This window comes from Astatotilapia calliptera, chromosome 7 (assembly GCF_900246225.1).
Source record: "Astatotilapia calliptera chromosome 7, fAstCal1.2, whole genome shotgun sequence".
NCBI lineage: Eukaryota > Metazoa > Chordata > Actinopteri > Cichliformes > Cichlidae > Astatotilapia > Astatotilapia calliptera.
The window spans coordinates 12,974,286-13,000,687 of NC_039308.1; the positions used below are offsets into that span (position 1 = coordinate 12,974,286).

General features: G+C 40.3%; 1 protein-coding gene and 1 pseudogene across 1 annotated transcript; both read right to left on the reverse strand.

Annotated features, from left to right (window-relative positions):
- Nucleotides 1–233: 233 nt before the first annotated feature.
- On the reverse strand, nucleotides 234–4,002 carry LOC113027295 (PR domain zinc finger protein 15-like; annotated as a pseudogene).
- Nucleotides 4,003–5,184: 1,182 nt separating this feature from the next.
- dmgdh (dimethylglycine dehydrogenase) lies at nucleotides 5,185–25,440 on the reverse strand. The gene is made up of 16 exons (XM_026173165.1): nucleotides 25,185–25,440; nucleotides 24,711–24,879; nucleotides 22,813–22,911; nucleotides 22,569–22,733; nucleotides 20,066–20,270; nucleotides 13,510–13,758; nucleotides 13,224–13,422; nucleotides 12,758–12,927; nucleotides 12,499–12,652; nucleotides 10,188–10,353; nucleotides 9,935–10,065; nucleotides 8,817–9,034; nucleotides 7,549–7,706; nucleotides 6,165–6,224; nucleotides 5,947–6,081; nucleotides 5,185–5,849 (listed from the first exon to the last, which is right to left on the reverse strand). Exons 1-16 carry the CDS (start codon nucleotides 25,301–25,303, stop codon nucleotides 5,637–5,639), a joined length of 2,610 nt encoding a protein of 869 aa, XP_026028950.1. The 5' UTR covers nucleotides 25,304–25,440; the 3' UTR covers nucleotides 5,185–5,636.
- Between the last annotated feature and the right edge of the window lie 962 nt (nucleotides 25,441–26,402).

Genomic DNA, 26,402 nt, shown 5'->3' on the forward strand with positions numbered 1-26,402 from the left:
AACGTATTTTCACTTTATTTGTCACAAAGTTCATCTGCTTTTCATGTTGGTGCATTTCCACATCTCATTGTTCAAGCAGCAGGTTTATCTTGAAAACATGCATTTTCCCCCCCAAGGCTGGTAAGGCGTTAGAATATTCAACCGTTGCTTTGGTTTCAGACGTCAGTGATTGTGGCTAAATGCACTTTTTTTTTCCCTTATTTTCTCAAAAACAGATTCACTAACTGTCAATTTGTTTTCCGTTTTACTATTAAAAAAATATTACAATACCATTTGCTTCCATTGGGCTGGAGAGGCATCTGGGTGACAGTGATCACAACTTTGTACAGTTTGTTAAAAATCTACTCTACTATGTAACAGTATCTGTGTGAGGTGACCTGCACCCCTAGTGTCTGCTCAGTAGCTGAGTATCTGTTGCGCAGAACTGCTTTGCTGCTGAGGGGTGGCTGGCTGGCTCTGGCTGGGCCGGCCTGGATCTGGGCCCTGGCTCTGGGCCTCGTGACTCTCCCCATGTGCACCCTCCACCACTGGAGTGACCTGGCTGCCCTCAGCTGCAGGTACAGGCCTCCATGCCAGAGTCGGGGCCTCTAGCTGGTGGCCCATGGGGTTGACCAGAGTGGCGAAGTTGATGAAATGGGCGACGGACTGGGGTGTCCTGCTTCCAGCAGAACCTACAGTCTCTGGGATGAGTTCTGCAGACCGGTTGTGCAGCACAGCGGAGCCACTGACTGTGTCAAAGGTGACCGTGAGGATGGAGTTGTCCAGTGTGAGGGGCCGGTCGCTGGCTGTCAGGTGGCCCACGGCGACAGGCTGCAGGCTGGTAAACTGGGCAGGGGCGTGGCTGGTGATGGGCGTGACTGTGATGTTGGCCAGTCCCACTGAGCTGTTGGGGAAGGAGGCTGATGGAGCACTGGGGTCGGTCAGAACCACCACCTGAAACGGCAACAATGAAATCAATTGCAACTTGATGATGAAAGCAGCTCATCTGGTGCCAAAGCACAACACTGTTGTTATAATCTAAGTTTGTAAGGAACAGCAACTGGCTGAGGCCGTGAGTCAAGCACAGCCAGCGATCCTGGCAGACCAGCTGACTGAACTGAACTGAATTTTATTGCATTCACATAGCACGAAATGACAACAACGGTCACTTCAAGGTGATTTATATTGTAAAGACTTTACAATAATGCAGAGAAAACCCCAACAATTAGACACCACCCAGTGATCAAGCACACGGTGACAGCGGGAAGGAAAAACTCCCTTTTAACAGGAAGGAACGTGTTGTTACTGATGCTGCCGCTCTCCCGGCCTCTTGGCTTTCCATACTGCACATGTTAGGAAAGTTCCAGAACAGAGGCCAAATATAAATTACTCCAGCTGGAAAAACAGCCTTATATTGACTCAAGAAATAATGTAGTAAACACATCTGAAAAATAAATAAATAAAATCAGAAACTATGTCTTATTTCACATTTTTAAATCAAACTATTTAAGCATCATGCCACTTTGTATAGTTATATTATTAAAATTGTTAAAGGTCTAATGTGTTTGAGCACATCTGTAATCACAAAGCCTTAGCTGTCAATTGTGGCTTCAAGCGTTGCACTGCATTTGTGTAATTTCATAACACTGTCTTAACAGTAGGAAAACAATTTGATATTATAAATGTAATCATTTTGTGGTTTGACTGTGTGTATTTTACACCTGCTTTACTCAACAGATCCACATTTTATCCTACAATTCCCAATGAAGTCATAACTACTAGGTCAACAATTACCAAAGTCAGCAATTTATTAGGTTATGTAACATTATAGTCCATTCAAAAAAACTTTATTAGACAACTGCCACAGTTATTTCATATCAAATAATCAACAAAACAAGTGCAAATCCAGATTTATTCAGCCTTTCATCGGCAATGTCGAGCCAGCCGCTGTGGGTGACTTAAGGGCTCTTCAGGGAGAAAAACTTCAGTCTGTGTTTTCCTTTTTAATCAGGCCGCCTGCCTTTATCCACTTATCGTGGTGTTCGGGGGGAAAGAAGTTGGACTCTTTATTGTAGCAACAAAACAGAATCTTCTGGGGGAAATGTGCACACGTACCTGCTGGATGCTCTGTACAGCAGAGCTCATCTCAGTCTCATCACCGACAATGCCTTGATTCAGCAAAATCAACGTATTCATCGGACTCAGAGAGCTCCGGCTCAGCTGAGCTTCTCTGCTTCTTCTTGGGGTGTCGGGAAGGTCGACTGGGCCGCTTCTGACACATCCCGTCTTTTTCCATGGTCAGAGAGGGCTGCAGAAGGAAGTGAAACATCTTTAGAGTACAGAAAAATGCAGATTTTAAGGCAGCTGACACCACAGACATACTTAATCCAATATGGTTTCTTGTTGTTTGTCAGTGTTTCCATAGCTACACCTCCCTAAAACCACCTCACTTGTCAATAAGGTCAAAGGTCAAGGTCAAGGTCAAATCTATTTATGTAGCACATTTCAAACAGCCGATGCTGCACAAAGTCCTTAACAATATAAAAATGCCAATAAAAAGCAACAATGTAATACAATAATAACAATATAAAACAATAATAGGACAATAAAAGAATTAAAACAATAACTAAAACTATTTAAAATAAGACCAGAATGCTTGGGTCATAGTGTGTTAAAAGCCAGGGCATAAAATGTGTCTTTAGTAGTGATTTCAATTGCTCAAGTGTTTGTGCAGATCTAATATTTAGGGGGAGACTATTCCAGAGTCTGGGACCTGTCACAGAGAAGGCTCTATCACCATGAGATTGGAGACAAGTCCGTGGGATGGACAGCATTCATTTTGAGCTAGACCTCATGGTTTTTCCTGGAGCATAAACAGAGAGGAGCTCAGACAGGTAAGAAGGCGCTCGGGCATTAAGTGACTTAAAAACAAAAAGTAAAAGTTTAAATTGGATCCTGTCAGAGACAGGAAGCCAGTGTAAAGAAGCTAAAACTAGGGTTATACGCTCTCTCCGTTTGATACCAGTTAGCAGGCGAGCAGCTGCATTTTGGACCATCTGAAGACAGTGGTTGGAGGCCTGGTCTAGACCAAATACAATGAATCGTTTTTGGTCTGTGGTGTCAGAAATCCAGAATTTTATTCTAACCTGCACAATGCTGATAGATGAATCATCCTTTGACAAATTTTCCTGAAGTTCATCAAACTCGTCGATTCTCACAGACACCACCTGTAGGCATATAGGAGAAGGACAGCATTTCAGGTCGAGTCTGCCTTTAGGGTGCTGTAATATGGGTTGTTTCCTCTCAAGTCTGACCCCACTCACCTCGGGATGTTTGCGTCGCAGGTGTCGGTTCATAGAAGCGCGAGTGGACACCTTTGTCCCGCAGAGGTGACACGACTGGGCCTCTACCTTTTCATGGGTCAGGTGGACGTGCTTCTGCAGCATGTACTCTGTCAGATATTTCTTATTGCATGTGGGACATGTCCACGTCTTACCCACTGCAGCAACAGAGAAGGAGAGGAGGTCAGCTCAACAGCATCACTTAGTATGAAGCCTCAAATTAAACTCTATCATATTCAATGTTGTGTGTAATGCACTCCAAACCATCTTTGCTTTGTGTTGTTGGATTTGTGATTTTTTGGGCCATATTGATGACCCTCTGGAGTGCCTTTCTGTGTGCTGTGGTGCAGCTGGAGAACCACACACCGATGCAATATGTCAGCACACTTTCAGTGGAGCAGCGGTAGAAGACGGTCAGCAGCTCCTTCTTCAGGTCCATTTTTCTGAGGATTCTCAGAAAGTGGAGACGCTGTTGGGCCTTCTTTAAGACCGCAGAGGTGTTAGAGCTCCATTGGAGGTCTGTGTCTATGTGCACACCCAGAAACTTGAATTTTAGGGCAAAATTAGGGCAAAGACAGTGTGGTGGGGCTAAACAGACAAAAAGAATTACAGCGACTGTGTTTGAACGTGTGCATGGAAAAATACAAACACACAAATTTGTGTAGAGAAAGATTTCTGACATTGCTTAAGACCTGTGTTTCTCTCTGTTGGTGGTCTCATCGTATCCTCACTATGCTGTTTCTTCCCTCCGTGTTCTAAGTAATTCCTGGTTCCTGGCTTACTTTGAGTTTTCCTATTTCTAGTTTTGAGTTGTTTTGCATTTATAGCAGTAATTTCCAACAATAAAGCTGCCACTTTCAGTTACATTTACCGTGTGAGTCTTGTGTTTGTGTCCTGAACAATGAATACTGAAAACAGAGACACACAGGTACAATCTGAGGGTACGACACAACACTGACACAAAGAAACACTGGGCTTAAATACACTGAGGAAGTCATCAAGGAATTAGAGACAGAAGGGGAACACAGCTGGGAGGAATGAGACCTAAGGAGACAGGGGAGCGAAACTAGAAACACAGTTAGTGGGTCAGGTTAATTAGTAACTCTAAATTTCCCACAGGTGTGAATGTGAGTGAGAATGGTTGTCTGTTCCTACGTGTTAGCCCTGCGACAGACTGGCGACCCCCTGAAAAAGGAAAAGCAGAAGAGAACGGATGGTCATTTATTTGTATATATTAGTTGTTCCTGTCTGATAATTGTGACTTGAAAATAATTGTGTGTTTTAAGTGGTTTCTAAATATATTTCATATATTTTCTCTGTTCCACTTCACTGTAGAAATATATTAAATGTTGATTATTTGATTGTAGAACTACATTCCCATTTTTTGTTTTGTTTTTTCAATTCCTGCTGAGTTTAAAATTTGTACTGCATTTGCATTGTGTTTATTAACTAGCAGTAAATCAACCATTATTTGGCATTAGTTTATATCAGGTATAGGACTATAATTATCTATTAGAAGCTACTTTTTGGTGCTCATCTGTCACAAGGGGTCACCACAACATGTTCGAGTTGGCAGTTTTTACACTGGATGCCTCTCCCGACCCAACCCAGAAGGTATCAGTGTCTTTTCCTCAGATCAAACCCGGGGTCTTTCACTTGTTGTTCAGATGCGTAAACCACTTTGCTATGGAGCTACTATTTAAAAATCTATTATTACTTATCATGATTTTATTTTACATGCTTCACTATGATGCACTTTTATTTTTATATACTTAAAAGTATGCAGTAAAGCAATGTTAGTATACGCGGCTGACTGTGTAAACTACTAAATGTTAGAGGGAAGGAGTGGGAACACAGTGAGTGCTTTAATTATCAATGTACATCCATTTAATTATACTTACAGAAAACACATTTGGTTAAATCTTTGTACAGCTTTGCAAACACTGATCTTTTTTTAAGCACAAAAGTCAAGACTTATTTGGGCACCATTCAATCTGAAAATGAGTTTTTCTTCATAAGAGAGACAACAGTTGATGCGTAAACATTTGACAACCATTCATGAAATTACAAAAATGAAATTACTCTGTCAACAATGCAAGACACTGTGGTGCAGGAACACCCCAGTTTATAAGACTGTGCTGAGCTTTCGCACGCCTGTTTCAGACTTGTTCCTTGTAAGAAAACGGAATAAAGTTGACCTGAACTGGCCACAGACGTGAACACAAGCAACTCAGGATGTGAACCACCCTGACTCTTGTTCACAGTAAGATTGTTCTTCATTCACTGGTGGGAAACTGATGAGAGGACGGCCTGTGTTTATGCTTTGCTCTGAGCTTTCTTCTGCAGCCGGGTCCGCGTGGGCTCAGTGTGGATTAAGGGCTCTTGGATGACGTTGGCGGGGTACTTCTTCCCAAGCAGTTCCACCTCCACCTTCTGGCCCAAAGTGCTTAATTCCAGAGGTAGATAAGCAAATGCCAGGCTCTGCTGGCTGCTGTAGCTGTAGGCACCAGAGGTTGTGTTGCCAACCACCTGAAGAGAAGGTCAAGGGACATCAGCGTCGTGTGAATGATCACCAAATCTCTAAACTAAATTGGAAATTGAGTTTTGATCTTCTGTTGTCGCTAACCTTGCCATTGTACCAGACAGTCTCGTTGCCTTCGGGGTCGATATCATCTGTGTTCACAGCAATGTAGGACAGCTTCCTGTTCAGGCCCTTGGCTTTGATCTCCTGGAGAGCTGCTTTGCCGATGAAGTCAGCAGGCTGCAGGACCACAGACACAAACAGTTAAAGAGGAAATGCATGACTGAAACTGGAATATGAATGCATGCAGGAAACAACGTTACCTTGTTTAGTTTAATAAAATAATCTAGTCCTGCCTCCAGAGGGTTAGTGTCACAGTTCATCTGTAAAGATCAATGATTTAAAAAAATAAATAAATCATAAGCTGTACTTTATAAAGTAATATTTTCACCAATATAATTGTGTCATTTGTTGTAAATTAAAAACAGTGAAATGCAACTTCACTTTATTAAGGCGGGTCTAATAAAAGGTGTTTGGAGTGTATACCATATACAGACTAGGTGAAAAAGATAAGAGAAGAAACATCTTCTCTCTCAAAAATTCAACTCTGTAAGATTCAGATTCTTTTCCAAAGTCACACAAAGACGTCTTTCTTTCATCTCCATTGTTTTGCAGATGTTCCTCTAATCCAGGGGTTTCAATCTTATGACCCAAGGCCCCAGTGAACAGTGAAATCCAGCCCTCATGATGGCTTTGCAAAGTGTGAAAACCCTAACCCTTCCAATGCAATGCTATTCACGATTGGTCCACTGGGTGTCACACTCTCCTAATGACAGTATCAAGGCCAAAGGCTGATATTCTAATATAAACACTACAAGTTAGACTGTGAAGCATACGCTGCTGTTTATTTGAGGCCTCTTTTGAAAATATCTTTATCATAAAAGGAAGAAATTGACACAGTTTGGGGTTTGGCGAGAAAAAAATGGACCATAGATCATAGTTTTTCACTGGGCTAAAAGGGAAGCTGTGCGTTTGGTGTTTTCATCGCTGATGGAATATAATATTAAAGGACCACTATGAGACAGATCATGGAGAAAAACCACAAGATTTGTGTTTTTTGAATCAGCCTGGCTGGTGATGCAGCACCCTCCTGACTTCAAAAAAGGACAGCTGTCGTCCAAAACATTATGAAAAGTCCAAAAAATGCATCCCTCCATTTGCAGCCTGTATTTTTCTCTTGAATTTTGTCACAACAAGTAGTTTGTTTGTGTCGCCGTGTTGTCCTTAAAAGTGGATGAATTCATGAGTGAGGTTTTGTGAACTGTAATTTTCATCCCAGCCAAAGATTTGAATTCTCGACAGTTTGACAGCCTTCATACTGAAGAAAGCATCATGCGTGGCCTGCCTTACCACACCGAAGCCTCTTTGATTCACAGGAGAATTACAGGAGGCCGAATGGCTGCAAGGACTTGCTTTTTTGCGAGGCATATTTTATACCAGTTGAATACTTTCAAGAAACTTATTCAAAATTGTTATAAAAAGTTACAATATGACACTCAAAGTTTCCTGCTGAAGCTGATTTTGTGGAAGACGCAGCTATCAAGAGGTGACGTTTTCATTTCCTCTGTCTCCCTGTTACTGCGTAATATGCTGCTTCACATTTAAACAAGGAGGTTTTTTTTCTTCTTCATGTATATATGTATGTACCTCAGCTCCCCAGCCTCTAAAGCCCTTCTCCAGTCGGAGCGAGGCCATGGCATAGGTGCCGAAATTGTCAATGCCCTCGTCTTTTCCTGCTTCCATCATGGCCAGGTACACAGCTGCCAAGTCCTTCTGGTCAGTGTACAGCTCCCAGCCAAGCTCACCTAGACACAAAACACTTACACTTAAGAGCATGTCGATACTCAGCACTGAAAACTATGCGACTGAAAGGAAAAGACAAAAGAATGGGGGCAGTCATAAACTCTAAACTATGAGACTATGCACACTGTAAAAGATTCATAAAAATAAAAGAAAATATCCATAGACCTGAGACCATGGAGTGTACATGTTTTATAAAAATAAAAGGAAAATTAATGAAATAAAAATCTAGGCACATGAAAATTAAAGTAGTTGAAATAGTTGAAGAAAGATTTTAGTTTGAATGAGTAAATTCAAAATTTTATTTAACAGCTCACATTTTTCTTAAATAAAACATCTCAGTAACTCATAATTCTACTTTTAACCCAATAACCATCATTTTGACTTATCATAATTTTACTACTACTACGAATAATAATAATAATGATAATAATTATAAAAATAACAAGTCCCCGTATTGAGTTTGCATCTAAAATCTCTTAATGAATATTTCAGAATTTTGCATTAGCAAGTCATAATATTTAATTGATGTCTAAACTTTGTTCGTAATAAGTCATAGTTTGCATTTTATTTTATAAATTAGGCTAAAGTTTGAGTTATTAAGTCAGAATTTTTGTTTTGGTATAAGTTTGTCTGAGTAATTCATAATATTGATTTTATATTTAATACTTGACATTGTTCTTTTTCCCCTAGATAATAATGACTTATTATTTGACTTAGTATGTCATTACTTTATTAGAATCTTGCATTTTTGTCAAAGTAAGTGAAAAATGTTCACTCGGTATCTCATAATTCTAAGTATCTCGAAATCCACGTGGAGTTTTCGTTTCTTGGGATAAATGAGCCTCCGTATTTTTTTTATATTCACTAAACTGATGTTTTTGAATTTCTTTTCTTTTGTGTTTAGACACAAAAGATGAGATGTCAGGGGTTCACCTAGAGTGCCTGTAGAAAATTTCACTCTTTTCACTATTTGAAATATTCGGTCTGGACCAGTATGGAGGAAGCACTGGCCAACACTGCTGTTAGGCATGGCTAAAAATATATATTATTGTGCAAAGCTAGCTAGGGAGAGTTGCATTGCAAGACGCAATAAATGAACTGCCTTGCACTACCGGTGTAGGAGATCCTGATGGCACGGACAGGCTTGCCGGCAAGCTGGATGGACTTGCAGTGGAGAAACTTAAATCCAGCTTCACTCATATCCTCATTTGTCAGTTTCTGGAGAACTTTGCGAGAGTTTGGTCCGGCAATGCCCAGCACACCTATGTCTTCTGTCACATTTGTAATGTCAACGTCATATCCACCTTGTGCAACTTCAGTTTCTATCCACCTGTGGCAAGTGCAAATCCACAAGGCAAAGAGCCGTTAATACATTTATAGACTAGACAAATTTTATGGGCTTTGCAAATATGTGAATTACCACTAGATGTCGCTACATGGCATAAAAAAAACTTCCTTTTTTGAAACTGTGGTAGAGAGTTGATTACAGTGAAGGAATGAAAATAAATGGTTTACGATTCTGCCTCGTGATTGGAGGAGCTCGAGGGGCGTTGTGTTAACAGCTGCAGATAGGTTTTAAGTTTCTGCAGTACAAAACTGACAGCAAGCCAGCACAGCTTGAACTGGGCGCAGGACAGAGAGCAAAACAGTGTTTGCTTAACTGCTAACAGTATGAGCACTGTGCAGGTACTGAAATATTGAAATGTAGTCTAAATCAATATGTGCGTGGAGTTTTAGACATGCGGCACTGATTCAGTTCTGCTACTCTTAGTATGATGCAGTACTTCATTTAAAGAGTTTCAGAGTTATTTTTTTTGATGAGCTAATTAGTTTACTCATTTTCAATATTAAATCACATCTTGGCAACTCACTTCAGTAACTGAGATTCATGGGTATTGGTGTATTTTGACCCAAAGCAAACTGAAAGGAAAACACAAACTTGGAGAAAATCTGAAGTATCAGCCTTAAGACAGAGCTCTGTGTTTTTCTGTGCTATGCAACAAAACTCCTTATTTCTCTGAGTAAGACTGTAATAAGGAACCCAGTCTGGAAAATCTATTGAGCCCAGGTTCACTGAAACTGCATGAAGAGATAATGTTTTAAAATATTCTTTTTAATTAAATTTCTATTTTTTATTTAAAGAAACTATTCAGGACAATTATTGCTGCTAAATTATCTACGGCTGAATTTGACAGAGAGTTTAAAGTTTAAAGGGTTTGATCCATTTCACCTGAGGTCGTGCAGCTCCGAACCGGAACCTGTGACGAGCAGAAACCTTCCTGGTGCCAGCTGGGTGATGGTAACCTCAGCGTATACTTTCCCAGAGGGTGTCAGCATGTGGCTGATGTTGGTCATGCCCACCTGAAATGGAGTTTGAGAAAACTGTGTGGTCAGGACCGTTTGTGCAGCAGTACAGTGCACTGGATATGTGACCAACACAATCATCACTTTATGAGCTGAACAGTTTACATTAGGTCTTCTACCTTGGGCATGGTGTTGGCAAAGAGGCGATCCAAAAGCTTGTGCGAGTCCTTCCCCTTTACTATGAACTTGCCAAAAGGTGTCAGGTCTATTACTCCAACCTTCTCCATCACCAGCTTGCACTCTCTTCCAACTGGTCCAAACCAGTTGGTGCGTTGGAAGCTGGGTCTGAGCACAACACAAAATCAGTTAACTATGTATTTTACTTACTAGTGATTTGCTTATTTTATTACTTTTTCTATTTGAAAGTGTTATACGTTTCACTGTAAAAGGGCAGTGCACTGAGTGAATATTGTTCCAATGGGAATGAAATATAAACAAGACTAGAGAAAAAAAAAACACTGATAAAAGTTTTGCAGACATACCAACATCTGTGCAGGCACTGCATTCTGTAACATCAAAAAAAGCAACACTATCCATTGCTATTGCATGAAAAATGTTCAAAGCTTATGTTGGAGCAAATTCAACAATCTTTTTAAGCAGTTCTAGTTAGAATTGATACAAGCCAACACATTGCTGGCCCCAAGACTGGATAAATGCATCAAGAAGGGCATCCAATGGTAAATCATTGGCAGACCAAACCATAGTAGATGGATTGAGGCCCAGTTTAACAACAATCACATGCAGTGCTGTTGGCCAACAGGGTGCTGGTGAAAACTGCGCTACTGTTGACTGAAGATAAAAGAGAAGGAAACAGGGAAGGCATGTTTGGAGGCAGCGAAAGAGAAGGAGTGTGGCAGAGAGAATAAGTACTTTAAATGGAGGGACTATGACTGGTAAAGAGAGAGCTGACTGATATGATGGAGAAAGTGAAGACTGAGGACTATGGGGAAGGGAAGCAAGGCCAGAAGCATTGGAGGTAATTTTGAAGGAAGATTATGTGAATAGGGTTGTAAAGGTGAAGAGAGTGCAAGACAGGATCATGCGTTTGAAACTAGAAATCAAAGGGGTAATTGTTGAATGTGTTTATGCCCCAAAGGTTGGATAGTTGGAAGAGAAAGAGGAATTCTGGAGTAAGTTGGATTTAGTGGTAGAGTGTTCCCACGGAGGAGAGACTGACAAGAGATTCACTGGACATGTAGGTGCCAGGAACAGAGAGCATGAGGTCCTGGGTAGGTATGGCGTCAGGAAAGAAATGTGGAAGGGTAGTGGTTGAATATGGATGGTGGTGGATTTTGCAAAAAGGATGGAAATAGCTGCGGTGAATATGTTTCAAGAAGAGGAGGGTGAAATATAAGAGCGGAGGACAGGGGCACACAGGTGGACACAGGTGGAGTTGAAGGTGCTCAGATTTTCATTGGGAGGGACCATGATCGACAGCATTAGAAATGAATATATCAGCAGGAAAGCTCAGCAAGTAGGGAAAGGTGAGATGTTCTTGACATGTGACATCTTTGACCTCCCTACTACACTCCACTGGATAAGTGTTAAAGAAAATGGATGGATGGAAGCATGGATGAAATCAGAGAAGTTGTCCAAAGCAGAACCCCACCCCCCACAGCTGATGATAACCTCATGCTGACACTAGAGAACAAAGCCTGAGCAAAACAAACTCATACCACTACCAATATTCTGTCTTTTAACGGAGTATTCCAATATACAGGCTGATATTTTTTCCATAACATTTCTCATGTGTAGTTATCCAGTACTCATTTACACTCAATTCAGATAAAGAGATAATGTTTTAAAAGACTCCCATGTTATAGCTGATCTGACTGCTCGGATCAACTGGCTGATCGGTCAGGCTCTACATGAGATCATGAGATTACCCAGAGTGCCTAAAAAAAAAAAAAAAAATGTGTGTCCAACTATTTGAGATATTCGGTCTGGCTAAAAATATAAATTTTATTGTGCAAAACTGGCTAGCGGAAAGTTGCATTGCAAGACACAATAAAGGTTTTGCAAGATTATAACCGCAGCTTTTAGCTTCCATACAAACTAAAATAACTATGTCCCAGAAAGAGCCAAATATGCAACTGCCAAGAAGGCCAACTGGATATGTTTGAGGTTTGGACAACCCAAAGGCTCATCGACATGTGGGTTTGTAAAAGAGACTTGTGCATCTGCTGCATGTGTTCTTGAACAGTAGCAGCTGTTTAGTTTCAGTGGGGAATTTAAATGGTCCTCTTGTGCTAATATCGTCAGAAAGCCTGTTAGATGATCTCGGGCGAACTTGTACCTGTACTACCTGAAAGAGCTTGAAGGGTGGTGGATGTGGTGTTGTAATGCACAGTGGATTCAAGTGGAAAAAAATTAGCATTCAGATTTTCCATATCAAAAAGACACTGTTAGAAATTTACAGAGAAACCTTACTTGTATCCAATGTCATCTCCAGGTTTGTAGAACCAGTGAGGTTGCTCCCAGCCAGCATGAAAGCCCATAGATCCTTTGTCTTTCAGCAGCTCATAAACACCGCTAGTTCGGCAGGTTGGTCGGCCAGCAAAACGCTCCTCCTTGGGGTAACCAACTGCAGTGACCAACAGCATGAGGAGGACACAGCAGGCTTTTAGTAACAATATAATAGAAGGCTCTGTTCCACAAATGCTGTGCAGCTGTCCCATGTTCTTCTTACCCACATTGTTGAAGCCATAGGATTCTCGAGCTTTGGCACATATGAAGGGTACATCAGTCCACTTGCCATAGCGGTTGGGGTCACATTCGATCAGGTCGTATGGAGGTTCTCCGTTCGTGATCCATTCACTCAGGAACTTGCCTATGCCACCAGCATGAATAATACCATACCTGAACAAATATTAAATCAGAGCTTTAGGTACTATCGATTGGCTTTGATGGATTTTAAGAAAAAAAATAAAGCTTTTCAAAGAAAATCAAAGTCTTCTAGAGGTTTAAGTCACACTGCATCTAAAAATATGCACATCACATTTGTAAGTTACATATAGTTGGGATGCAACTCCAACTGCATGTTGTAATGCTAGCCAAATCAATGACTCATACTACATCAGCTATTTTTTCTGTCTTTCACCTCTTAGCAGTATTTTAGATAGATACGGTTCAGCAACACCTGACTAAACACACACCCAAAGCCAATCGCTGTCCAGTAGTTGCGAACTCCACAGTGTGGTCCAACCATAGGCAGGAGGTCAGGAGTGTATGTGATTGGTCCAGAAACAATGTTAATGATGTCAGCTTTCTTTAGTACAGGGACCATCTCCATGGCCTTTTCCACATGCTCCATTATCCTGTCCAAGTCAGACTCAAACAGCTCCTTTCCAAAACCTGCAGGCAGATAGAAACAGTCATGCACAGGAAGATGAAAACTTTGTAGAAATATTTAGATTGGAAAATCTGATGTGGCAGACAGACCTGGTGGTACTCCATCTCTCACCCAGGAGTCCTGTAAAACCATCTTTTCCATCTTCTCATAGGGGCCAAACAGCAGGCCATCTCTTTCCTGACGCAGGTAATAAGACCCCTCCAGGTCCCTGATGACCGCCAGCTCCTCCTTCAGAGCCTTCACCTCCGGTATCGTTGCTGTCACAATGTACTGGTGATGCACTGGAATAGTAGGGTGTTCAAACCCAATCATCTTGCCAACCTCCCGGGCCCAGAAACCTGAAAACAAATTAGATGCAGTCAGTTCAGCTGAAGAGGTGAAGTCAGCCAACAGATAGAGTTGGCTCGCTCTCAATCTCTAAATGCATCTTTGACAAATATTTGTTCAGAATTGTCGTCTCATGAAAACATAAATGTCAGTCAGTTAAAGGTGAAGGCTCAAGATTTCTAGCTTATCTTTGCATAAAGGGGAATCATGATGCTAGCAAACAACAGCCATTTCCAAAATGTAGCTTCTCATAAAAATTTACAGAAGCAGAGTGGTAACAATCATCTTACTCACAGCATGAAACTGGGCTTCCTATTTAAAGAAACATTTTTTAAAGGATGTTTTTCTTTTATTGTTCGATTCTTTATAAAACTACCAAACAGATTACAGAATGTTTAAAAGGTCTGTTGTCTCTGTGTTTTTAAATTGAAACAGCAATTTATTATCATTATCATGGCATGATCAGATTGTGGAAGAAATGTGATTTAAGTGACTTTGAATGGGGCATGGTTGTTACTGCCAGATGGGCTGGTCTGAGTATCTTATCTGGGATTTTCCAACACAACCATCTTTAGGGTTTACAGACAATAATCCAGAAAAAGAATATCTAGTGAGCAACAGTTCTTTGGGTGAAAATGTTCATGCGAAAGATGAAAGAAAAATGGCCAGAGTGCTTCAAGCTGATAAGAAGGTAACAGCAAGTCAAATAACGATTTGTTACAACCAAGATATGCAGAAGAGCATCCCTGAATGCTCATTGTGTCTAAACTTGAAGCACATGAGCTACAGCAGCAGGGGGAGTCTGGCTGCCACTCCTGTCAGCCAAGACCAGGAAACTACAATCAAAACTGGACAATAGAAGTGCTGCAACATTTGGAGGGTAAGATCCAAATTTTGCATAAACAACATGAAAACAAGGATGTATCCTGCTTTATATCAAACAATGGTTGATGCTAGCGGTGGTGTAATGGTTCCTGGAATATTTCCTTGGCACACATTTGGCACTTTGACACCAAATAAGCATTGTTTTAATGGCAGTCTACCTGAGTATTGCCGCTGATCACGTCTATCCCGTCATGATCACATTTGTACCCATCTTCTGATGGCTGCTTTCAGCAGGATAACACACCAGGTCACAAGGTTGAAAGTCCATCTCTAACTGGTTTCTTGAACATGACAATGATTTCATTGTACTCCACAGTCACCACATCTCAATCTAGTAGAACATTGGGATGTGGTAGAATGGGAAATTCATATAAAGGATGTGCAGCTGACAAATCTACACCAACTACTTTCAACTCCCGCCACAGATTTTCTATGGGGTTGAGGTCTGGAGACTGGCTAGGCCACTCCAGGACTTTCAAATGCTTCTTACGGAGCCACTCCTTTGTTGCCCGGGCGGTGTGTTTTGGATCATTGTCATGTTGGAAGACCCAGCCTTGTTTCATCTTCAAAGTTCTCACTGATGGAAGGAGGTTTTAGCTCAAAATCTCACGATACATGGCCCCATTCATTCTGTCCTTAACACGGATCAGTCGTCCTGTCCCCTTGGCAGAAAAACAGCCCCATAGCATGATGTTTCCACCCCCATGCTTCACAGTAGGTATGGTGTTCTTGGGATGCAACTCAGTATTCTTCTTCCTCCAAACACGACGAGTTGAGTTTATACCAAAAAGTTCTACTTTGGTTTCATCTGACCACATGACATTCTCCCAATCCTCTGCTGTATCATCCATGTGCTCTCTGGCAAACTTCAGACGGGCCTGGACATGCACTGGCTTCAGCAGCGGAACACGTCTGGCACTGCGGGATTTGATTCCCTGCCGTTGTAGTGTGTTACTGATGGTGACCTTTGTTACTTTGGTCCCAGCTCTCTGCAGGTCATTCACCAGGTCCCCCCGTGTGGTTCTGGGATCTTTGCTCACCGTTCTCATGATCATTTTGACCCCACGGGATGAGATCTTGCGTGGAGCCCCAGATCGAGGGAGATTATCAGTGGTCTTGTATGTCTTCCATTTTCTGATGATTGCTCCCACAGTTGATTTTTTCACACCAAGCTGCTTGCCTATTGTAGATTCACTCTTCCCAGTCTGGTGCAGGTCTACAATACTTTTCCTGGTGTCCTTCGAAAGCTCTTTGGTCTTGGCCATGGCGGAGTTTGGAGTCTGACTGTTTGAGGCTGTGGACAGGTGTCTTTTATACAGATGATGAGTTCAAACAGGTGCCATTCATACAGGTAACGAGTGGGGGACAGAAAAGCTTCTTACAGGAGACGTTACAGGTCTGTGAGAGCCAGAGATTTTCCTTGTTTGAGGTGACCAAATACTTATTTTCCACCCTAGTTTACGAATAAATTCTTTACAAATCCTACCATGTGGATTCATGGATTTTTTTTTCACATTCTGTCTCTCACAGTTGAAGTGCACCTCTGGTGCAAATTACTGACCTCTGTCATCATTTTAAGTGGGGGAACTTGCACAATCGGTGGCTGACTAAATACTTTTTTGCCCCACTGTATGTGATGCTATAATGTGAGTACTGACCTCTGAGGTCAGTTTTTGAAAATATGCCACCAGCAGGTGCTCCAATCCAATACTGGCAAGGTGTGCTAGTACTGGTGCAAGCTGGATTTCTAATAACACTGACTGCTGGAGTATTTCATCACTTGCAAGAAGGGTTAAGGGATTAGATTTCATAAAAATGTCACATCACAGGGGCAAACACACAGGTGTACACATAGATATATGCAAGACAGACACACATAAGACCCGAAAATGAAGGCAAGAATAAATAGGACAGCACAGATTAAATAGATTCAATATAAACCACAAGGAACTAGTTTAAGAGCCCTATCGCTAATCTAATGTATAAGCATTACAGCATTAGAAGCAAAAAAGAAAAAAGAAAATACAAGTCACAACTATAAAAATCACATGTTATGAGATGACTACATTATTCACCAGAGCAGTTTTTTCACATAGAGGGCACTTCAGTGTGTAGAAGGAATACTAAGCTTAATTTACAACATCACAACATTTTGGTTAAGTTGCTTACTTGAATGTGTTCACTTAGAGTTTCCCCAACTCTTTCTCTTAAAAAAATAAATTTGCATACACCTGAAGTACAGCATAACCCGTTTTATAAATTAATAGCCACAAAACAAATATGCTGGGACACGTGAAAGCAACACAGATGTGTACTAATGCCTTTGCTGGGGCCCAGAGTGTGAAGCCAGAGAAAAACCTGTTGATCCCTGCTATCTTTAGCCAAGTGTTGCAACATACTCTTGTCAGCAACTCTTCACAAGAATTTGTATTCAATCTATGTACTCGTATGTAAGTCTGCAGCATAATAACATTGCAGATTCTATTTACAGTTGGTTACAGGTTGGAGCTTCATATACACAACACTTTAAGAGTTACTGAGTTACCTAGTAAACATTGGTTAATGGAGTAAAGTTTGTTTCTCTGAGAATTATAATAGTCAGACCAATTTACTGTAAAATCAGAGGCTAAACAGCTGTTTGCCACATGCTCAGAATATGTCTAGTTCAGTGGGTGCTGCTAGTCGACTGTGGTATGAGTAAAACAACTTTGAAGAGACTCAGTTTATTATCAGCTACTGGAGGGAGAGCGATTCAAGTTAGCAAGAAGTAATACTTAAACGATTCAAAACAAAAAATGGTTAACCCAGTTTATATGTTACAATGTGAGGCACTGAATGGTCAGAAGAGATATCCAGAAGTGATGGACTGTAGTTTATATAATTAGCTAAATGTAAAGGATAACATAATGCAAAACTGCCAAATCACACTTACTGCTTCCACAGGAATTCAGAGGGCAGGTAGCAGCCAGGTGCTGCTAAAAATGCACTTCATTTATGGATCATTAGAAAGTGTGAACACCTGTATATAGTTTTGGCATTTTGCTGGTCTGGAAGATTCAGGGCTGTGTCAACACAAAGCCACAATTGCTGCAAAGTCAGATTGTACATTTTGGGGTGGCTGTGGCTCGGGAAGCAGAGCAGGTCCCTTACTAATTAGAAGTTTGGTGGTTTGATGCCGCTCTGTTCCAGTCCGCATGCAAAATATACTTGGTTAAGATACTAAGGTGCTCTCCGACGTATCCATCGCAGTATGAGTGTGTATGAATTTTAGATAGAAAGTAGTTACATAAGAAAAGCACAGAAAAAGTGCTTGTGTGAATGATTGATTAAGGCGAGCTAAACAGAAGTGCTCTGAGTGCTCAGAGTAGATATAAGAACCAGCCCATTTACAATGTTCGCATAGACTGCAAAAGAACCCCCCCAGCAAAAGCTACATTTCAGACTGTACAGGGCTTGGTTAGCATGCTACATTTTAAAATTAATGACAGTACAGTACAAAAAAAAAAATAAAAAAAAAACACTGAGCAGGTATCACTTGTTTGGAAGGGTTGCCAGAAGAAAGCCTCTTCTCTTCTCATATGAACAAACCACAAGACCTCTGCAACAATGTCCTTTGGACAGACAAAGTGTAGTCACAGCATAAACACCTCATAACAACTGTGGAGGTGGAGGGGTGATAATAATCTGGGCTTGTTTTGCAGCCAAAGGACATGGGCACCTTGCAGTCCCTGAGTCGACCATGAATTCCTCTGCATATTGCAGTTTCTACAGTCAAACATGAGGCAATCTGTTCAACAGCTAGTGCTTGGCTGAAATTTATGTCATACAACAAGACAGTGATCCCAAGCACATAAGAAAATCTGCAACTGAATGACCGAAAAAGAAAATAATCAAGTTGCTGCAATGGCCCAATCAAAGTCAAGACTCCTGACTGAAAAGCTGTGGGCGGGGCCTTAAGTGAGTGGTGCAAAAACAAACACTCATAAACCTCAATGAACTAAAGCAAAGTTTTAACTTTGCTAGTCTGGCCATACATTTACACTATTTCATCATGTGATCTGCTATAATAAAGATGGATAAGGAAATGAAAGGGTGAGCTACAAGTTACTGATCTAATGCTAATGAATAGTTTTTAAGACTAACGATAAGTAAGAGCTAAATGATACTATGAATATTAGAAACAGTTTTTATTAATAACAGATCGAAAGTTATGCAATGGTGAAGAAGATGAATACATGCAAAAACACTGAACAACAATGAAATCAGTCAATAGAACCAACCAGTACACACATAGACAGTGAACAACCTATACACAGACAGAAACAGAAACCTGAAGATAATCAAACGATCGCCTCGTATAAGTCACTGCAACATGACTGCTTCAACTGACCCCAGGATCTTGATGGAAAGTTACAGGCTGTACTGCAGATCACACTTTCAACTGTGAGATGTTTTCAACAAAGAAGATGTTCGTAGAATAGAGTTGAGATGTAAAGATTTTGCACGCTATTGGACGCCCATGAGCAGAAGAACCAAGAACCACAAAAAATTATATTAATCGAATAAATTTACATTGCCTTTTGTAAACTAACACAAACCAAGGTCCCTGCATGCAGAGGGCACTGCACAGAGAGTGAAAGGCTAGACTGCATTCAGGAGGAGATACATGTGCTGCGCTTCAAGATGATAAAGACCTGTGCCTAAGTCGTGGGTTACAGATGCGAACATGCAGCAAGGCCTCAACATACGATCAACCGAAAAAAGAAAATGAAGGAAGAAATGTGAATAGTGATAATATCCTGCTGCTAAACATTTGCTATTTTCAGTTCTTACACTGGTGTGCCCAAAACAACATGAACAGACATAGTTGTTTCTGTTGTATTTAAAATCTTTCAAATTCTGTATTATTTTCGTGTTTGCACAGTCGCTATTTCATGCATTGTTCTGTTGGCTTACATAAAAAAAGGTGTCTGAAATGCAGACTCCAAGGGAGACAGAAGCGAAAAAGAGAGCACATCTGAACTTCTGCAGAAACAGGCAACAGCAGCAAGGCACGGCCAACAAATCCCAAGAACTTATACCGTTCAGACCAAACTTGTTAAACTTTTCACCATGTCTGGTGGCAAAGGCTCCTACAGAGTATCATAGATAGAATACTGTGTCTGAAATCCGATATCTATCCTTTTCCCACAAAAAAAGAAACAAATAAAACAAAAACTATTCTTCTTTTACCAACATACACACGAAGAAACTTGAGACAAAGAAGAAAAATCTGGACTTGAACATATTCACATGTGAGTTGCAGACTGCACTTATTCCCTTGTACTTTTCCTTACATTTTCTGCATGGATATAGTGTTTACCATCTAAAATATCAGGATCACCGCTCCTATTATCCTTTGAATAAATGCGTATAGAGATTATGAATATTCACCTGCTGTGTTGACAATGCGGTTTGCCCGAATTGTTCCATGAGAGGTCTGCACGTCCCACTTGCCATCAGACGTTGGCTCGAGGCTCGTCACGGGGGCATTATTATAAATCTGGGCACCATACATACGAGCTCCAGCAGCCAGAGCCATAGTCAGAGAGTAAGGGTCGATGTGGCCGTCTCCTGGGGTGTAAAGACCTGCCAACACCTAAGATTAAACAGAAACCTTCACACAACAAATTCAAAATGGTGATTCAATAATAATAATAATAATAAACTTAATAATTAGCTGATCAAGCAGCTCCATGAAGATATATTGCTAACAGTGAAATATATCAACTCTATCAACTCAACTATCGACTCTAAGCACTTAAGCAGACGCAGGTCAACAACATATCAACAGATGTCTCATTCTTTGGGTCATTTAACTTAAGAGGTTTGTAGGTTTTACCTTTCTAAGCTGATGTCATACCAAAAACCTAATATTAGATCAACTAATTATTCCCTTATCATAACTGTGTTTGGTAAATTTCAGGAGCGCTGGATCAGGTCAACTTTAAAGCCCAACTTTACAACACTCGTCGAGATGTTTAGCTTTGGATCTAATGCTAAACTGTGAACTTTGGACAGAGCCAAGAGCACAAAACCAGGAACATACAATGACATGTTTCAGCAATAAAATAATAATAAAAACATTTCTAAATTTATTTTAAACTTTAATAGCTCATCCATTTTTCAGCAAGATTTCTACTCGTGTTTAAAGCTCAGATAAAGTAATAATTTTTACATATTTCTTGATTTGGATCACTCCCAACCGGTCATGACAGATGGCTGGCCTTCCCCAAGCCAGAGGTTGCTTCCTGTTAAAAGGGAGTTTTTCCTTCCCACTGTCACCAGGTGTTTGCTCACATGGGGTTCATCTTACTGTAGGGGTTTTCTCTCTATTGTAGAGTCTACAAACCTAATTTAATCATTAAATATAGATATAGATATACAGATATAGATCAGGAATACATTTATACTGACATGATTATCTGAAATGTCTGAACTAGATGGAACTAGTTTGTTTACAAAACCATGCTACAAATAAAAGATGCAGAGAGTCATTTAGAAATGTCACATAGTTTGTGCCATTTGAGAGTCTAGCACTCCAGTGTTACAATACTCTCAGCACTTTTTAAAGTATGTACCAGAGCAGCATTACAACTAAGCAGACGCATGCATGGTCTTAAGTGGGGGAATGTTTATGGCAAGTATCTAACCAGTTCTTGAAATACATTGCTTGAAATCTGTTAAACAATGAGCTCATCACTTTATCTTGTATTTTCAATATAACAGCTGATAGAGGGTTATGAGAACCTTTTACTGTCTAAAAGCTGGTATTGGAATTGCCTGCAAAAATCCAGTATTGGTCGGAGTCTAAGTTAAACATCTCCTTGCTGTAGTTTCATAATGGAAAAGGAAGCACTCCAAGAACGCAAATGTCCGCCAAGGCAGTTCACTGTCTGGGCAGTGTTTCCTTTTAAGGGAATAGCATTATATTTTATTTATATTTATTTTGTTTTCTTTAATCTTTTTTAACGTGCTTTCAGAGGTTTGTAGCGCACTAAAAACCATGACCAATGTTTACTTTAATTACACAAACAGGAGAAGGTAATGGATAATAGGTATTGATTTGTAATCAACAGGGAATGAATATTATTACTTATACAATATAGAGCTTATTGTATAATATCATTATTATTTATAATTTTATGAAAGTTTGACCATATTTGATGTTGAAGAAGAAGTCAGAAGTCCAAAAGTAATGTGATATTTAGAATGCCCATATATCATTCTCTATATGCTGTCAATACAAACAACTGCAGTAAGGAAAAAGGGTTTTAAATAGCTCTGCACAGCATCTCTCTGACTTTCAGATTAATCTACTGACTTTTATAAAAGGTCAGAGGTCAAATGTGACGTGATACTTAAAATCTTTATACAGTACTTTCTATATGTTGACAATACACAGCACACTTGTAAGACTCATCTAAGTTAAACGGTTATTTCTTGACCAACAGGTTATTACGCTGACCTTAATGACCTTGGTGGATGTAAGAAAAATTTTAAGGCACTTACTCTCCACCCCTATAAAGTTTTATCAAAATTAATCTAAAACTTTTCGAGCTGTTGCGCTTATAGACAGTAAGCATGGCAAGCACGTGTGCAAAAAACATATCCTCCATAGCAGAGGTAATAATTAGTGAACAGTTAGCAGAGTGATATTTATCTTCTCTAACTCTTGTCAAGAAGTCAAGTATTTGGCTTTAAAAGTTTTGGGTAATTGAATACCAAAAAACCACATCTGTCAAGGTTCAGATAAACACTGTGCTTCTTCACAGTTTCTAATGTCTGTTTCAAGACAATAAAAAGATTGAGCAGGAACAAGTTTGAGAACAATCGAATTTATGACTTCTTGCTATCAGAAGTCATTAATGTGACTAATCCACAAAGGCATACAGACCTTATCCATATTAAGCAGAGGGAAGAGTTCTTGGATTTTTTCTGGTCCGATGAGGTACTGTTCTGTCACATGCCAGTGTGTGCGGGTCATCTGGTACTTCATTTCATCCACTCGAATCGGCGTTGAAGCAATACGAATGCTGCCAGGCTGGTGCAAGCCCACTGCCTGCAGAGAAAGTCAATATAAAAGATATACAAATATACAAATACAGTTATGCTTGTAAAAGCTAAGGAAAGTACCTCACCTGTCCAGTTTCAGCCTCCAGGGTCTCATATAATTTTATGCTGTCATGATGGATTTTCTTGAGGTTGATCCCTGGATGGTAGTATGTTGTCAAGCCAGCCTAAAATACAAACACACCATTAAGATAATTGGAAAATACACCCAGCAAGATACTGCTTTCACATATTCCAACTTAAAGCTGCAAGAACTGCTTTTTGGCCACTTGGGGGCAGCAAAAAAAAAAAAAAAAAAAATCAATGAGCCAAAACACTAAAATATTCCTTAAAGCTGTGGGAGCTCTAAGGAGCATTATAGCAATATACATAATCTGAACCGCTAATATCGCTCTTCATTAAACATTAAAAAAAGAAATCACAACTTCTGCCAGCAATGTTGTGGGGATGGAGCTGGACTCTCTTGGGGTGGTGATGGAAAAGCGAATGTTATCCAGGATAAAGTCAGTGTTGGATAATTTCTCCCACCCACTCCATGACGTGCTGGCTAGCCACAGGCGCACGTTCAGTGAGAGACTGAACCACTGAACGACACAGGAAATCATTCCTGCCTGTGGCCATCTCCCTGTACAACTCATCCACCTAATACACAGTATAGTGCTATAGCTACACCCTTTTTTATATATTGTGCTATTTCTTACTTCTTGTATTGTCCATTTTTGTTATTGTTTGTACTGGAGCACTGTAACCAACATAATTTCCCCTAGGGATCAATAAAGTATTCAGATTCTGATTCGAATTACATATATTGGTTGGCAATTATAAGTCTGCAGCTACCCTAATTCCTCACCCAGTGTCCACTGGGTCCCTGCCCATCCAATGAGGCAAGTAAGTGAAGAGCAAGTTTCCCCTCTGACATGTGAAATGTCTATTAATAGTATAGGAGTGTTGCGTTTTTGTAAATGAATAACATGGAGTGTAAGGAGCAAGAGGATCAGGACCACAAGTACCTTGAAAACTTAACAGTTGCTCTCACTGGAAAGGGAGTAACAACTGGATGACAGCCACTTGCCAGTACTCGATCTAAACACTTTCACTGTCAAGGAAGAGCCAGACTTCAGTTTTCTAGCAGTATTAACCTCCTAGGACCCTGCGTCCACATATGTGGACATCACATTTTGGGTTATTTAGACCAAAATACTAAATTTTGCTCTACATGGGCCTGATATCCTCTTACGAGGACACTATACTGCTACTGTTCTATCAAAATTTTAAACAAATATCCTCATATGTGGCTCTGATTTTTCTTAAAAACAAAAATAAGGTAAAAAAAATCTGGTAATTCTTTGTTTTTACATTCATCGGGCCTCAATCAGCCCAAATATCAAAGAGAAATTAAAAATGCATGCTGTGAAAGAGTTCAGGTCTTAGGAGGTTAAAGGCTCAGTACCTTCAAATTATTCTGGAGACATGTTATGCTTATCATTACACCACATCACTGACCCAAGACCCAAAATTGAGTCATTTTATTATATTTTTCTTAAGTATTAAGCTAAGAAAGCTCATTCAGAGAATATAAAAATAAAGGCAATTTGAAAAAAATAATAATAATTGTTTCTCATTTTCCAAGCACAAATGCCAAATATACCCTCTTTCCAGTCTCTTAATTTTGAGCATTTGCTTATTCTTCTCTGTTATGCAAAACTCCAACTGTCAGATTACAATTCAACTGAAGGAAAGAAGCCAAATGTAAAGATTTCTTTCAATAACTGATGTAAAATTCAAGTTTAATGGGAGCAGTGGTTTATTGACTTTGGGCTGTGGTCCTTTCAACGTTAATGAAGGTAATAATGGTCGCCAACCAACATGAAAGTGAAATGTGTGACCCTGGCCTTTCTCTGGCTTCACATTCAGGACCCTGCGGACCCCTGTAGGGTCTTTGGTCTCAGCACTTTTGTAAACTTACAGCATGCCAGGTAGATCCAGCTGTCAGCTCAGTCTTCTCAAGCAGAACCACATCCTTCATCCCAGCTTTGGCCAGGTGATAGGCCAAGCTGACGCCCACACACCCTCCACCAATGATGACAGTCTCTGCAGTGTCCTTCCACCGCTTTCCCAAAACTGAAGATGCATCACTGCCAGGACAGGAAGCAATTTAACTGCAGGTAAAATAGCTACAGCGCCATGCAACATGCACAAGTTACAAAAGTAGCTTGATAATGATGTACTGAGGTCAGCAAGTTGAGACTTTAAGGTCAGATAAGACTAAAGTGTGTTAAGTCCAACAGTTTTGTGTGAAGCTTGCATATCACGTTAAGTTTTGCTGCACAAATCGATCACTTTCATGGCATTTTTAAAGCCTCATTTGTGATCGTTACCCTGACCAAAACTGGCTGCATGAGACGAATCCTTAAAAATGAATCAAACTAAACTGTCTCACCTCTCCTCTTGTTTTCTTGAGGTGCAGCTGATGGTTCTCAGAGGCTGCCCAGCGACGCCTCGACACGAGGCTAAATCTCTGCGCAACTGAACTCTGATGAGGTTTAGTATCCAAGCCATGACTGAGAAACAGTACTGATGTTTAAAAAAACTACCAATGCACCACGAAGCATGACCAGCCCCCCTCTCTCGGAGTCCCTGTACTGTCGAGTGCAGTTACAAATATCCCACTTTTGCACTGACAGCCGCTTTGGCACGCCCACAGTTCGCGAACCAAGTCAGGACGAAGGTTTAACGCAGTTAACGCTTTGTGTGCTGAGACTTCAAATGTAGGTCAGTTAGGCTGGTTTAAAAAAAAAGAAAGAAAGAAAGAAAGAAGAAAAACTTTGTTGAGGGTTAAACTAATGTGCTGTCAGAGAAAACCCTCATTAACATTCTGTAAGAGTCTGTATTTGTTTTTGCAGTAACTGGTTTCTGAACACACACTGAGTTTTTTTTGTAGGTGTTAAAACCGTTGCAGGACTGTTTTTATATCTATACAGGGATGTCGTTTTAGCACAAAAACTAATGGCACTTAAAAAAAAATTGTGAGCATTTGATCAGTTTTTTTCAGCAACATCTAAAAAAAATGTAGCAGTGCCATGTGTTTATTTTATGAACAGGAAGACAACAGGAATCACTTTAGGTTTGCAGAGGTTACATAAGCTCTGCAGAAAAGGTGATTAATGTGACAGAGTCCTGTGGTCTGCCATAATGACAGCAGCGCTTTAAGCCACAAAAACATAACATGCAGAAATTATGCTTATAATGCTGCTGATTCTAGGGAGATATAAAACATACCAAAATGTGCATAACTTGTTGATTCATAGTGCAGTACAGTAACACTGTTTTTCACAGAAAGCCTTGCACCAGTTGTTTGTATCACCAGGTTTTTTGTGTCAATAGAATCGACTCACAAATGTCTGTCAGATCCAGTTTGAACAATCCATTCAGAAGCATTTATCTCTGAGTAGCCCTTGAGCCTGTAACCCAAGCGGGACAGCTGCAGCAGGTTTGAACTGGGTGCTGATAACTGCTTTATATGAACACAGAAATGAAGAAAGGATATTCACTACAGTACTGATTCATGTTGTGCATGTAATAGCTAAGCTCACAAAAAAGAAAAGCCAGAGTCTACGCAAACGCATGCAGTGGAAAAATATATAACTTTACACAAACA

Excerpts from the sequence above, each read along its gene's own strand:
- dmgdh (XM_026173165.1), bottom strand. The coding sequence starts at position 25,303 with ATGGCTTGGATACTAAACCTCATCAGAGTTCAGTTGCGCAGAGATTTA. Across the intron at positions 22,734-22,812 it reads TGGAGGCTGAAACTGGACAG|GCAGTGGGCTTGCACCAGCC; the intron begins GTGAGGTACTTT and ends CTTTCTCTGCAG. Across the intron at positions 9,035-9,934 it reads TCGGAGCTGCACGACCTCAG|GTGGATAGAAACTGAAGTTG; the intron begins GTGAAATGGATC and ends CACTTGCCACAG.